This window comes from Limulus polyphemus, unplaced genomic scaffold (genome assembly GCF_000517525.1).
Source record: "Limulus polyphemus unplaced genomic scaffold, Limulus_polyphemus-2.1.2 Scaffold101, whole genome shotgun sequence".
NCBI classification, from domain to species: Eukaryota; Metazoa; Arthropoda; class Merostomata; order Xiphosura; family Limulidae; genus Limulus; species Limulus polyphemus.
In genome coordinates this window covers 521,548-537,165 of record NW_013665711.1, presented here as the reverse complement: position 1 = coordinate 537,165, position 15,618 = coordinate 521,548, and the positions used below count along the sequence as shown (strand labels likewise).

Here is a 15,618-nt window from a genome sequence, read left to right as displayed (position 1 = left end):
TGTTGTATAGAAGATATTTTTAAGTGATTCATCAGGTGGAAAACGAAGTTTTATAATAATGGAACGCAAGAAAAGTGACCCAAAAAATGGCACTAACTTGTTAACCTTGGCCCGATTTTAACGAAACTTGTTTTATTCTGTTTCTATTCTCATTTCATTACAAATATGGTGCTATTGTGTACTGTTTTTGCTATAATTAATTACAGACAAGCACACAAACAAACAATCTCAGAGTTTTAGTAGTATATAGATTATTGGATACGGTAACATGAGTACATGTGCGCAGCATCATTGTAACTTCTGAATTGTTAGCCAGGCACAGCTGGAAGGTGAATATAATAAAAATAATACATATATATAAATGTTTTATGTTATGAGATTTAAGCTATTTAGACTAAAAATTTATGTTTTTGTGCTATAAAGTAATCATTCTAGAAAAAAAAAAGCAGAAGTTATATTTTTTTCCTAATTTTTTATTGAGGTTAAGAAGTCGGTCAAAGTGAACCAACCTGTACCAAAATACAGTAGTGAAAATAACAAATAAAATATAAAATTTTTTCTACAAAAAATTTGATGATTATCTGGAGATTATAAAAATTTCACATGTGAAATTTGAAAATGTTCTAATGCATTAAAGTATTTTTGATCTAAAAATCCAAATTGCTTTGCATGTTGGATAGTCAACATTCTGAAAGAAAAAGGTTTTTGAGAAAATTTTTAATTAAAAAATCTTAATACTTAATTCAAAAACCTGATATTTTGTGTATGAAAATCTTGTAATGTTTACCAATAACCTGCAAAATTTTGTAATGATGTGCATACATTATCAATAATCATTGTATAATTATTCTCATGGATACTTTCGTGGTTATGAGCTGGGTGGATTACACCCATAATGACTCCCTAAGGGTCATTATTGAGTTTAACCAACTCCTTAACAATGTATGGTTCCTTTCAGATTATTCACAAGTAGCATTGCTACTGAATGGTCAGTTGTCTTCGTCAGCTATAAAATTCCCCAAAAAGTTTACCATATAAGCCTTTCTCATTTCAACTTTTTAACAAAAAAAAAGTTTTAGCTGAATTTTTCAAAATTCAAAATGTTTATTAAACAGTAACAACACATAAATAGTCAGCAAATTTGATATACTTCAATTATTCACACACATTGCACACAATATCATTTTAGAGCCATATATTTACTGTAAAGAAGTTTCAAAGAATAAAGGTAATTAATTTATAATTTTTACAAGGATGAAGATGAATTTAAAAAAACTTGAAACAGTGCAAATAACTGTTTCACATGCAAGAAGCTAAGAGATGGTAAATTTATGGCCATCTATGGAAAATTATCTTTCTTAAGAAGTTAATTATGCCAACAAAAATGATAACAAATAAATCTGACTTTAAAAGCTGTCTGACAATGTAAAAAAATTCCCATCAACACATTAAGCTAAAACCAATTTCAATATTCTACACTAAGTTGTTTCAAGATAAATGACATACAAAATTACTGACGCATTTAAATTTCATTCAGTAATTCGCTACATAATTTTTGGGAAAAAAACATTACCAAATTAGATCAAGTTTTCTTCACAGATTTCTTGGTGCACAAACAAATAACAAATATAATTTGTTGATGAAATTAAAACCTTAACACTACTAATATATCACCTGCTATTACTACAAATGACTAATTGATTCTTACCTTTGCTAAAATTGATTTGTCTTTGATCACATATTCATAGGTTGTCAGAAGAACATTCAGTTTACTGTTTCGCATCTGTGATGCAATCTGTCGCCTGATATTAGGAGATCCTTTGTAGGCTACTTTAATCACTGTAGGTGCCCATCTATCAAATTCCAACATCCAGTTTGAAAGTGTCCTAAACAAACAGGATACAAGAAAAAAAAAAGTCATCATATGAATATTTCTGGTTGACCTACATCCTTGTTAAGTGTATTTATAAAAAAGTTTTACACCAATAAATCAATGAATTTAACCCTTTCTACACCAAATATTGTCACTGATACTCCATGATCTTTTCTTCTCACAGTGGAAATACTTAACCAAATTGCACAAATCTAAGAACACACTTAGTAATTAATCTCTAATTTCAGAGAGTTGTGAGAGTCTGTTTTTAGAAAACATTAAATACAATTTCTTTAATTTTAGAAATTGAAACTTATTTTAATGTTGATCAGGTATAGCCATGCAATACATAGTGAGAAGTTATTAAAGTTATTTTTTTCCAAAATATGCCAGTGGTAATATAAATTTTAAAGTACATAAGAATAAAATTATTTATGGCCACTGAGCTGGATTATTTAAATAATACTTTATTTTCTATTTTAGTTTTTTCTTGCAAAAGCCTAGGGGGGGAGTGAAGTGGACAAACAAATGCCCATACAAATTTCTCTCAAATTATAGTAGGATATCCAATCATTTTTAATTTCATTGATATTAATTAAAATATTTCTTTTGATATTTTATTTTGCCAATCACAATAGTCACCACTTTCAGTTATAACTTGTAAAAACACCACAGAAGTTGATAAAGATTTATTAATGATTTAAGACTTGACTTTTCAAAATTGCACCAAGTCAAATTAAGTATCAAAATTTAGTTAACAATCTTTGGTTAAAGTCCATTTGTATCAATAAATAGTTTATTTTCATTAAAATAAGTTATTTTATGTGTGTGCATTGTTTTAATATCATAACCTTAACAATAATATTCAATAAATATGGATGTGAGTTTGTTTGTTTCAAGCTAAGCATAAAGCAACACAATGGGCTCTCTGTGCTCTGTCCATCATGGATATCAAAACCTGGTTTCTAGCACTGTAAAGTCCACAGACATACCACTGTGCCACTAAGGGGCAAGGATGTGAGCCATTGGAAAATAATGCCATCATCTATCATACTTGCTGAACCTAAGTTTGTCTGATCTCTTGTCAATGAAGAAAATTTTCAGTTTTGAAACAAACATAATTTAACAGAAAAACATTTTCAAGAACAAAAAGAATGTCTAAAGAAACTATGAAGACCCAATCTAATCAGACTTATTCAAGATTAAACTAAAATCTTTGTAACATTATTAAATGATGTGAAGCCACTTCAAGTGCAAGGAAACATGTTTACACTAGGAAAAAAAACTGTTATACAGTACAAAGCTGCACAATGGACTATCTGTGCTGTGTGCTAACCACGAGAACCAAACCCCAATTTTAATATTATAAGCTCTCAAGCTTATCACTCACAAAAACAAACAACATTTTTTGCAGTAACTTTTGGAGCTTCAGTAGTGTAGATAATATATCACTTAAAGATTTGATGTCATTAAACTGTACTATTATTATTATTACAGGTTTCATTATAATACAATTTATTTGTAACAGACAGTAATGGCATCAAGCATATACATTTTAATGAAGGAGCACTGTATTACCATGTGAAAAAGATAAAGTAAATAATAAGACAAGCAACTGGTTCAATATCAGGATTTCCATGCCCTGTACAAGCCTTATGAAAAACTTACTGATATAGAAAAACTTTTACATCAAAAACAGAGAAAGCTAGAATTTTGAAAAAAAACCCTACAGAACAACAAAAATTCATTAGGTCATAACACTGAATATATGTATTGTCTACAAATGGTGAAGATGGAAGAATGCTTTTCTCCTGTATGAAGTGAGCATTTTATGCTTACAGGGATGGCAGCAGGGAGAAGTTGAATTGATTGAAAACAATCGGGAAGATGATATAGCAAAGCTTTTACACTCTGAAATGTAATCAGAGTAATTATCTGGAGTCTATTGCTCAGAGAACTGTATTATTGGCATTAAGACCTTACAGGTTTCACAAGCATGCAGCCGGGTAAGCCTCCTTAATACCTAACTTTACCATGCTCATGATGACATCATTATTAATGTTAACTTTAGACTGTTTAGTTTTACCTCTTACAACTAAGCTATGTTGTTATCGGCTAAGTAAATCACAAGTTTAGGCCTATTACAGACAAAATAAAGTGAACAAAGGTCTAGAACGAGTTTGATTACTTTCACGACTGTGTACGGGAATTACTTGGAATGGATCACCGTTAAACTGGCACGTAAATTGTACAAAAATTTTGCATGTTCAACAACAACATGTTTGCCCTGATGTGATGCATACTTCACCTCGGAAAACCACCGATCAACTATGTTATTAACATATACATGCTGGTCTACAATATTTATGAGTTTTTCCAAGGTTGCATATTAGTAAATGTTCGTCAGAATGTTTCACCGTAAGCATACATTTGTAGTAGCCATTCATCCAATATTCTGGGTATTGAAATTAAAATTTTTTTCAATTGACAGAAATCCATCCTAAGACAGAACTCTGCCTTCCCTGTATGCAGAACATTTATCATTACTTTTCTGTTTCATAGAGAGAACTAGCTAATGACACAAATATTCAGCACTACATTCTAGGAGTACCATTGTATAACATCAAAAAAATTTTTTTTTCACAAGTATCTGTATTTTATAAATATCCACTGGTCATATGATTTTCATGCTGTAGATCAATATGCAGCAACTTTTTATTTTTTACACGCAATCTAATTTTTATAAGAATTTAGTTTTAATAATATTCATATTATATATTCATATTATATATTCTAGAAAAAGAAGAAACATATGCTTTCTAAATTTTAAAAAACAGCGGACCTAAACACTTACGAGAGTGGTACAATAATAAGGAATGGTCCATTAACTCTCTTTTTTTCTATTAAATGAGTAATGAGAGCAATGGTTTGGATTGTTTTTCCTAAACCCATTTCATCTGCAAGAATACCATTGAGGTTGTTGTTGTACAAGGAAACCAGCCACTCCAAACCTTTAATCTGAAAAAATAAGTAAAACATAAAATTTTATGCATTACCCCAAAAACTAGAAGTTTCAATCAATAACCTACAAATGCAAGTTTCTGTTGACATTTTACTTTACTTGTTACAGACTTTAATATTAACTATTTTGTTTATTCAACATTTCATATACAAGTTGTAATAATCACTTCATATAGAAAACTTCAGTGAATGAATGAGGGAGAATTATTGTACATAAAAATCCAGAAAAACTGTGTTCCTCCTACAAATTACAACAGATTAACAGTCTGTTGTCTATTAACTATCTGGATTCAGGTGGATCAAAGTGTGCAACTTTTTTTAGTTACATTCAAAATTTAAATAAACAATCTTATTATTAATGTATGCCCATACAAATGGCATCAAAACATAGTTTATAATTCAAGTTTTAATTTCTTAATTGCAAAAGAAATATTTAAATACATTCTCAATCTTCACTTCTCTGTATCACATGACACTTCTTCACTTCAAATAGCCTCTTTTAGATTTTCTTTCTACTCCTACATGCTCTTGTGAGTTTGACTCAAATGACATACTTCAGTATAGATATTGCTAAAACATAATGTAAATTTATAGCTTCCAAGCTTCTAATTTTACTGACATATAAACAAGAAAGTCAAACCCACATAACATGCCCCTCCTATCACATCCTGTGTTTCAAAAAATATTGATAATTCTTTCTAACCTTTGCTACTGAACTATTTATAACTAACAAAAAGAGAAGATTCTATTTTACTGAATTTTTTTTAACAGGTTAATTTGTTTATGCACTGGTTTTGAAATATTTGGCCACAGTTTCATTGTTTGCCTTTGTAGTGTTTGCCTTGACTAGCTAATGGAAATTTTTAAATCCATTTATAGCTTAGTTAGAAAGTCATTAAAATTAGTTTTAGGGCATTTTATTTTTTGTGTGTGATGATACTTTCTGTTCTAAGCTGCATATTTCAAATAAAAAAAATAATTATTTTGTGGAATACCAACATTGTTTCACAAAAAAAATATACTTACTATACTTTGTCTTCCTGAGAACAAAAAGTCAAGTTTGTTTGTTTTGAATTTCACACAAAGCTACACGAGGGTATCTGTGCTAACTATCCCTAATTTAGCAGTGTAAGACTAGAGGGAAGGCAGCTAGTCATCACCACCTACCACCAACTCTTGGGCTACAACAAATAGCTGGATTGACTGTCACATTATAACGTCCCTACGGCTGGAAGGGTGAGCAAGTTTGGTGAGATGGGGATTAAAAAGTCAAGAGTTCAGACGTAACTAAATTTGTTTTTATGTGAATTTTTTATATATTGTTACAAAAGTAACTAAAGTGCAAAAATTAGAAAATTATTAGGTTAGATATGAAAACTTAAAATTATAAACTACTTGCAATAGCATGTGCACATTGTGAGGTATGACTGTGAAATTTGAAAGTGTGCATTGGCAACTAGATCTTTCGCTTACACAAAGCTGTGCCACTGTGATAAAGGCCTCTGGCTCATTCTGAGTGTCTAAATGCAGCTCCAAGGCAATAAAACTAAATAAACTCAGATTTGAAAAGTTTAATAGCTTTGGCTGTAAGAATAAATAGTGTTACGATATGCAGTCATTCTTGAAAAGAAAAGGGGTAATTTATATCTATTTTGTACTTTTTCAACTTTTCATTTCATCCTACATTGCTGATTTCACAACATTTAGAGTTATGGTAAAGAAAATAACAGAAAATATTATAATACACAGATTTACTGAAAAAACTTTTGATATTCATTTAGGAGGTTCAAAAGGTTATGATAATAAATTTAAAACTCTAAGATGGAAAAAAAGTATTTTTATTCTTAACAGGAAAATTAATTTACATATTTAAAATCACCTTGCACTCAGACTAGTCAGAGTCAAACTGACTCCCTAGATTTACAGATAAATCTTCAATACAAATACTTAATTAAAAACTTTATATCTTAGGCTTATGATGTTTACTGAAAGCTTGCCAAATTGTGTAAAGATAAACTTAGAACATTCAGTTATAGCATGTGTAGTTTCATAGTTATATTGTGGTTACAAAGTTGGCCAAAATGACTGAGCCCACATACATAGTTAAAGTCAATCCAACTCCATTCCACACTTTATCATGCTTTGTTCAGTTTTTTCACTCTAAAACATTGTTCACACAATTTGCTCTTGTATTATTAATAAAAGAAAACACATTTCCTTTTATTTTTTGGAATAGAAACTAGTTTTGCTATTACATAAAAAAATAAGAAAAAGATATGTGAAAAGTTTAAGAAAAGTTGCTGCAACAAATTTGATCTGCATTTTCTTTGGCATTATAGCATAATGACCATTAAAGGTCAATTTTTATACATGTCACATATGTCTGAAAGCTATTTTCATATCTGTTAAGCACAAATATCATTGTTGTTAGTTTCTATTATTATTGTTTTAGTTTTAAAACCTAAAAATGACTTGCCAGTTATGAAAATTTATATTAATACGTAACTTACTTAATTATTAATTATATTAACTTAAGATGATCTATAAATATTCCAATAAAGAATAAATAAATAACTAAACAACCTGGTATTCTTTAAGCTTTCCATTCACCAACACAGATGACTGTTCTTTCACTTCTTCTCTAACAGCATGAGCAATATTATAATAATTCTGATAGCCTCCTGGTATATTCTTATACTCATCATCTTCAGCTTGTGCATTACTAGTAGAAAGCAAATACTAAGATGAAGCTAATCCACAATGTTTTATGTGAAGATATTATTACACACACAAAAAAAAAAATTTTTTTTTGCTGCAAGGCAATAAATATCACTTGCTGAAAATGATAACTTGTTTTCATACTATTTTCAACTGTTCACTAAAAGCAGTTAGGGATTCCAAGGAAAATATTTAGCATTCAATGCCTGAATAAAAAAAAAATATAATAAAATTTTCCATTCCAGACAAATAAACTTAAAATGATTTTTTCCACCTTTAAAAAAAAAATCAATGGCTTACAATGAATAAAAAAATACTAACATACTTGAAAAATAAATTATTTTTAAATGCATTTTACAATCATTTCTGATATGAAATAATACCATAAGGCTTGTTACTTGTTGTCAATGAATTAACTTTATTTCCTAAGTTTGTTTGTTTGTAGTTAAGCACAAAGCTACTCAATGGACTATCTGTGCTCTGCCCACCATAGGTATCGAAACCCAGTTTCTAGCATTGTATGTCCGCAAACATACCGCTGTGCTACTGGGGGGCCCTAAGTGTGATAGTGACTTTTTTTACAAAATGTAACAGCTTAAGTTTTACATCTTTGCCAAAATAGTGGTTATGTATTACGGAATTATATTTGTAAAATATTAAACAATTTCTTGTACTGATAAAAATCTTTTAATGTTTATTAAAAATGTTTTCAGAATAAATTCTTTTAAGATTAAAATATTTTTCAACCAATATTCTGTTACCAAATAAATGCCAGTGCATAAATGCTTCCACTTCATATGTCTATACACTTTTTTAACCATTTTAAAACAAGTACATATCACTTGAAAAACAACACACACACTTCAAACTTCGTTTTTCACCCAATATCTTTAATAGTGACTTTTGTAGGACTTGTTCATCAATATGAAAAAAATGTTATGTGTTATATTTCAGAATCCATACAAATACTTAAAGGTTATTTAGACTGTACACAAAAATGGTTGAAAAATTATTCATGTGATTACTGGGTATAAATACTCATTACTTAGTTTTAATTGAATTTATGTAACCTACAGAAAACTGTCATCAAATTGAAGAAATACCATTAGATTACTAAGTACTTTAAAATTCACAAAGCTTTTATTATTTTAAGAAAATAAAAGTAACAGAAAAAAACTGTATTTTCTTAACTACAGCATTTTAAGTGAAAGAAGATCAGATGTTAACCAAATGAAATGATTATGACTTACTGAATAATGTCCTTTGCCTTTACATTTTCTGTTGCTGACAACACATTTAGATTAGATTGTAATGCTTTTGTTTCTTGAGGCTGCTCATCTTCCTTAAAATAGATTTTAATGAATTAGTGTCTCCTCTTAAAGTTTTCACAACACTATAATTTAAACATCTTTGGTACATAGTTGATTTAATTACAGATAGTTCACATTCCAAATATTCTTGCCCTACTAATATTTTTAGATGTTCAAGCTACAAAAGCAACTTACAACTAACTTGATACATAATTTTTCCAACATTAACAAGAGGGAATCCTCAATAGCCACAGCTCTGGAAATTCTAGGCAGGATTACAGTAAATTAATGTACAAGACCTTATTTTCTTTTTTATTAGCTATATTTTTGTGTGCCAGCAATACCAAGCGTAGGGTCGCTCGTATACCTCATTCGATTTTATTACTCCTCAGGGTCTCTACCAGTGTACTCTCAAATTGAAATTCTTTTAGGCACAATTAAAGTAAATTAATCTATGAGACCTTGGGCATGGTTAAATACATCGATCGAAAGAGTTTGACCTCCTAAGTCCAAGACTGCAATTAGATCTCAAATTGGTCAAGAGATGACGGAGCTATGAGCTAAAAGTTTGTACTTGAAAAAAAACAAAAAAAAAACTCAAAGCCATTCTACAAGCTGCTATGCCACAACTAAAAATACAACTGTTAATGTTTTCTTGGCTTACAACAAAAAACTACCATAGCCCTACAATATAACATGAAGAATTTAAAGTAACTTCTACAAGGAAAAAGATCTAATGAGTTTGTGTGTTAAGATGATTCAGAAACTGAGAACTAAGAATATTAGTGAGTTTATTGTAATGCAAATGTTGTTTGGCCTTAGTGATCAAATCTAATTCTAGGAAAGAATGTAAACTCAATCATAATTTAAGTGGGAAAAGAGCTGGGTGCTTTAGGGAAGCGTGTTTGAGGATAAATGCCCACCTTAATTGATGGAAGAAAATTTCAAGTTGTTCGACTTACATGTAGAACACACAAGTGAAATGCTACAATTAAACATTTTGTATACCTCCAACCATCAAGTTATATTTCACACAAGCATTGTGAGTCATGATATACCAGTAACTGAAATTACATATCGTTACTTCTTTTGAAGTATAGGAAATTTATTATCCTCTTATGTTTTTAGAGTAAGTTTCACATATTTTCTTTCTTGTTAATTACCTTAACCAATCTTCTGAATTATAAGAATGTGAAGCAGATTCTTGAGTAAATTGTGCTGGGAGTTTGCTGTTTCTCTTCTTCAAATTTTATAACTGAAGTAACTATAAAGTTTTGGTGTTACAAATTAACCCTATAATGACGATGCCATTTTTAAAACCCTTTCTGTGCATGATACTGAGTTACATTCAAAATTTAATTAAACTACTTTACTGTCAATGTATTTTAACAAAATTATTTCTAACAAGTACATTATAATTCAAAGTTTTATATCATCTCTGTTTTTATTCTTTTATTTCAAAAGAAACCTATAAAACAATAATTAAATATTTTGTTTTTTTGTCACTTGATGATCTAGTGATTCAAAATATCAAAACTTTGGAGTCAATATACCAGAAAAAATGTGTGTAATGTAGATGTGTTCTTGCAGATGTTCAAAGTACACGTATAAAGTTTGTTTATAAGTAACTTGAGTAAAATTCAAAGAACTTGTTTCGGAGGCAAATATTGTAAAAATTCTTAAGTTCAAGATAAGCCCCACCCACTTCTAAAGCTAAAGGACAGTTTTAACTTGAATGACATGCTTATAACCAATATAATGTGCATATTTTCCATTGGAATAATTGCCAAATTAACAGTAAATGTTAACTTTATTCTATGCTTTGCCTCAATCAACAGGTATTCATAAGGTTAGTGAGTGCAAACAACATTTTGTCGGGAGCTAAAACATCTCTGCCGATGTTAATGTTATATCGCCCACAGGCACCTGTTGATGTTTGTCGACATAAATAATTAAAGATAACGAAAACAAAAGGAAAATAAAACATTTAAAATTAACTATAAGGGAAAATGTTAAGACATGCAATTATGCATATGAACCAAAGAAGATATTTGAAGATTATTCAATGAAGAGATAAAAGGTATGTTTATATTTCAGTTTCTTAATTTTTAACATTTCATTGCACTGTATGTTGATGATAATAGGTAGAGGTAGTGATGTTGTAGAGAAAATAGCAAATAAAATATATACATTTACCTTAAGAAAACCAAGTGAAATGTGAAAATTGTAAGTTTAAAATAGTATTTTTATACTTAACATGAAAATCACCTTGCAGGTGAACAATTCAGAGGCTGAGCACAAATAATTATATTAAATAATGAACTTTTGGTAGAAATATTAGAAAAAATCAAAATTAAATATTGTATTTTTCTCAAACTGCACAATTTTATGAAAGTTCTTGTCAAGTTTTAAACAATTTTGTCTACTGATTTTATTATTGGAAAGAAATTTAATGAGTTACATAACATGCATAAGTCTGAAGCATGTCATCATTATTGGGTTAACTTAACACATGCTTATTACTAGTAATGAGTGTCACAGAAAGAGAAATTGATGCCTTGTTATAGCAACTCTGGCTATTCATATTAATATATGAAACCGTTCTTTTCAAAAAGTACCATTATCATAAACATTTACTTTCCTCAATTTTTCCAATCAAAAGTTCGTTTTAGAGCAGAAAACCACACAATAGGCTATTTTTGATGTTTATCAGATCATTGAAACCCAATTTTGAGTACTATAATCCCTCAGACTAAGCCAATGGGAACCCTCAAATGTGAAAAATGGATAAGCATCAGGTGCTACAATTACTACTCCTTGTGTCAAATAATAACTAATATTTTATGTGTTTATTGTTTTTCAAAAATAAAAAATAGAATGATACCTATGTGCTCATGATTTCTTTAACAGTGTTTTCTCTGATCTTAACAATTATTCTCACTTTCATCATTTTTTTATTATAAATGTGTGATGCCCATTCTTCTCTATCTAGTTTCTATACATGTATAATATATGTAATATCAAGAAATGTTTTGCCACTCATTCAAAATACGATTTTTTTTACTTTTATACTCAAGATACATTCAGTCATGTAATGTATACAATTTAATAATTCTCTACACACACACACACAAAGTAAAATAAAATACCTCAGAAGAATCTTCTCCATCACTGCTGCCTTCTTCATCACTGGTCTCTCTTGGAGCAACTTCAAAACTAAACCAAAAAATGTAAAAAAAATACTGCAGGACTTTCTAAGTCAGAACATATGAATAACAAGGTAAATAAAAAATTGGGAATTTAAAAATCTGCAAATAGGGATAATAAAAAAGTAAGGAAACAAAGCTAGACATACTGTAGACATTATTTACTCAAACTACAAATTCCTATTTTGACTCCACCAAGTGTAATTATAGGTAACAGCATGGATATATCAAAGTATTAATCTAAAAATCTTGAAGGCAATGTGAAAAATGTTTCAAACATTTATACCTTGAAATAGCATAGAACTGTCTCAGAATTGTATATTACTAAGCCTGTAATAGTCTAATGTGGCTAACATGCTAAGAAGTTCATAATAGGTTCAGATATTTTAAGGATGAACCTTGGTATGCTGATGCAATTTAGATAAGGTTGGCTTTCATTTTCTTTTTTCCATTTAGGATTAACTTATCTAGGCATTATTTACAACACATGCAAAGCCTTTTTAATGCTATTTGTTGTTTCTATAAAGCTTTAAAAAGAAAATATTAACAATACATTTCTGTGTAAACCACAACACACATGGTATTCCACATCTGGAGGTACACATCCTGTATTTCCTCAATTCTACTGCAAATTTCATGGAATATGCACTGTCACATGAGGAATACAACAGTGTTCATTAACCAAAAATATAAAAAAGAACTGGAGAAGATAATTTTTTATTTTTTTTTGGTAGATGGAGAAATAATTTACTGAACTTTGCCTCAGGTTATGGTATTGTAATACAACATCTCTAGATTCTCAGAGAGCCAGTAATAATCAGGAACTATATATAATGACAACAAGCAGATCTTTTGTCAAGATTGCACATATTTTGGAAGACGAATGTCAGAGGCATCAGATTCAAAGCTTACTTGCAACTGTAAGGTAGCAAAATACTCAATGTACTATCAGTGCAGCAAAGGAGAATGTGATCAGTAGCACAGAAAGCAAGCCATAAAAGAGGCCAGAGAAGAATTTCAGCTGGTGCTAATAAAGATGCCAAACAAACAAAGAAAACCTTCAACCTAAGGTGCAGAACAATGAAACTGTTGATGATAAAGATTGCTTCAGATTATCAAAAAATAATAAGAACAGGGTGCTGCATAAAAGTGTATGAAACAGAATGATTTCCTAATAAAGCTTTTTTCATTGTGAGCCAGAGTTAAAGCTCGAATTGAGCAGTCACAAAGATGACTATTCCACACCATACAGCCATGAACAGAGTGGTGAGAGTAGTTAACTTTAAGAAGACAGAAAAACCATTACAACTACTATATTCAACAGCAAAACACTCCTTTAATCAAGTACTACAGATCCCTATATTTTATTCCCACTTTTGCATATCTCACGTGGACCCTACTTTGTCACAAAATATTACGTAATTGGTCCAACTGATTCAGATTTTTAGTGTTAAATAAGTATTGCAATGCACACAAATATCTTAATAAATATCATTAACCAAAAATGAAAGTGATGCCAAGAGGCACTTCACACCAGTGAAAATATTTTGAGAGCATATGATAATAATATATAATTGTAACTGACCCTTGAATATACATATTGCTGTGTTGTCAAACATCTAAACTGCAAAGCATTGTTTAGGCCTAACATGAAAAAAGAAAACCACATTTAACAACAAATGCATTTTTTTACATCTTCCTCTTAATTTGTCCAAAAGTGTGTAAACACAGCATTCTTTATCTTTTTTTTTGTATCTCTCACAAGTTACTGTCCAGTAGATACCCGAACTCCTCAGCTGGGTTGCACCTATGTCAGCCAAAATATATCTGAAGTGACATTTGTATAGTTTCTGATTTGAAACTTCCACGTAGCAGTTCAGGGGGATAAAAAAAGGCTTTATTTTACACTTATCTGTCCAACTGTATATGAATCCACATGACCAAGATCCACTTTTTAAGTGGCTCTAGTTTTCATTCAATTACAAATATATTAATGGTAGTACTTATTTTCTCCTCCATTTCTCAGAATAAGGCCTTTTCTAAACAGCTTTAGATTTTGTAACTTTTCTTTATAGCACACTAATAATTTATAAGTTTTAACTTTTATTAATGTTGGTACTGAAAATTTCAAATGAACCAAAAAAAACTAATTTTTTCCTACCAGACTGCTCTTCATTATATCAATAAACTCATTGGGAATAATACTTTAAATTCTCTGTTACTGCCCTTCAGAAAACATTTCAAGCTTATCAATCAAAAGAGTCACTACTACCATAACTTTATAACTGACTTGTCAATAAAATCAATTATTATTATTAGCAGCACTATTATTAATTGTGAAAATAATAAAAAAAGTCACATTTATAAATAAGAGTGTATTACATTATTTGTATACAATGTAAAAACACACTCGGAGATCAAAATATTACATTCCTGTATTCCTGAGGAATTTAACTTTGCTTGAGGAATTTCATCGTTTTAGTTGGCCTTCCCGATTGGGAATGCATGATTCATTCATACTCCTTTAGTTATGACCAACGAAAGTGAACATATTGCATAGATTAAATAAAAAAAAACAATTCATGAGGAATGTAAATTTCCATGAAGGAATGTAATTTTCTTGACAGCTTTCCCTTGAGTGAATGTAATTTTATTTCATTGTTTCTATCCATGACGCTATACGTTTTCCTTTGTCTTAAGTATTAAAGGATTAGCTGTAATTGCACTGGTTGATGGTTATGTATTTTACAAAAAAATTATGGTAATAATGGACAATGAGAAGTAACCATAAATATGTTTTTTAAAAAAAGAATAGGAATACATCATTTTTGCTCAAACAAGAACAAATTCTATACTTTTTACCATTTTAACAAATGTAATACAGGAAATAAAGTTGTGACTATAAATACAAATGGTGTGCCTGGTTAGCTACAAACATTTCAATATCACACTTTTTGTTGGCAACATACCTCCATTACATAGTTATATAAAACTCACACACACACATGTGTAAATGACATGTATATACACATCTCTGAAAATCCTAGATGTTAAGAAGTATGAATATAGTTACTAATACTGTAGACAGGTTAATTTATATATGCAAATTATTAAACAGGAGCTAAAACTAGGAAATGAATGGAAATATCCTTTAATCACAGTAATATCTCTGATAAGACCTACCCAGGGTTCATTTCCAACCAAGCTTCCAGCTGACCAGCCATTGGTGCCTCATCACCTTTTAACATCTTTCCAGAAGAAGTCTCTATAACATTAACTCGAAGATCACTCTGTTGAGAACTCTCATCCAGAAGCTAACAACAAATAAAATACACATAGAACTATCTCCCAATTGACTGATTTAATTGAAGCATCTCTCCTAGAAATATGATAGCTGTTTCCAGTGGGAATAAAGAATGCAATTTTAAAAGTCATAAAATATATATATATATATACTGAACCGCAAAAGAAACGTCGCATAGTTCGAAAA

The 15,618-nt window shown here is 29.8% G+C and overlaps 1 protein-coding gene across 6 annotated transcripts in view; it reads right to left on the bottom strand.

The window, feature by feature from the left end:
• LOC106470064 (transcription activator BRG1-like) overlaps positions 1–15,618 on the bottom strand; it is a 101,758-nt gene that overhangs the window by 56,940 nt on the left and 29,200 nt on the right. For all 6 annotated transcript variants that reach the window (XM_013930591.1, XM_013930613.1, XM_013930598.1 and 3 more), the window contains exons 11-16: positions 15,312–15,442; positions 12,072–12,138; positions 8,863–8,954; positions 7,478–7,616; positions 4,728–4,891; positions 1,709–1,886 (exon numbers count right to left, since the gene is read on the bottom strand). In XM_013930591.1, coding sequence (XP_013786045.1) covers positions 1,709–1,886; positions 4,728–4,891; positions 7,478–7,616; positions 8,863–8,954; positions 12,072–12,138; positions 15,312–15,442 — 771 coding nt within the window. The remainder of the gene's footprint in view (positions 1–1,708; positions 1,887–4,727; positions 4,892–7,477; positions 7,617–8,862; positions 8,955–12,071; positions 12,139–15,311; positions 15,443–15,618) is intronic.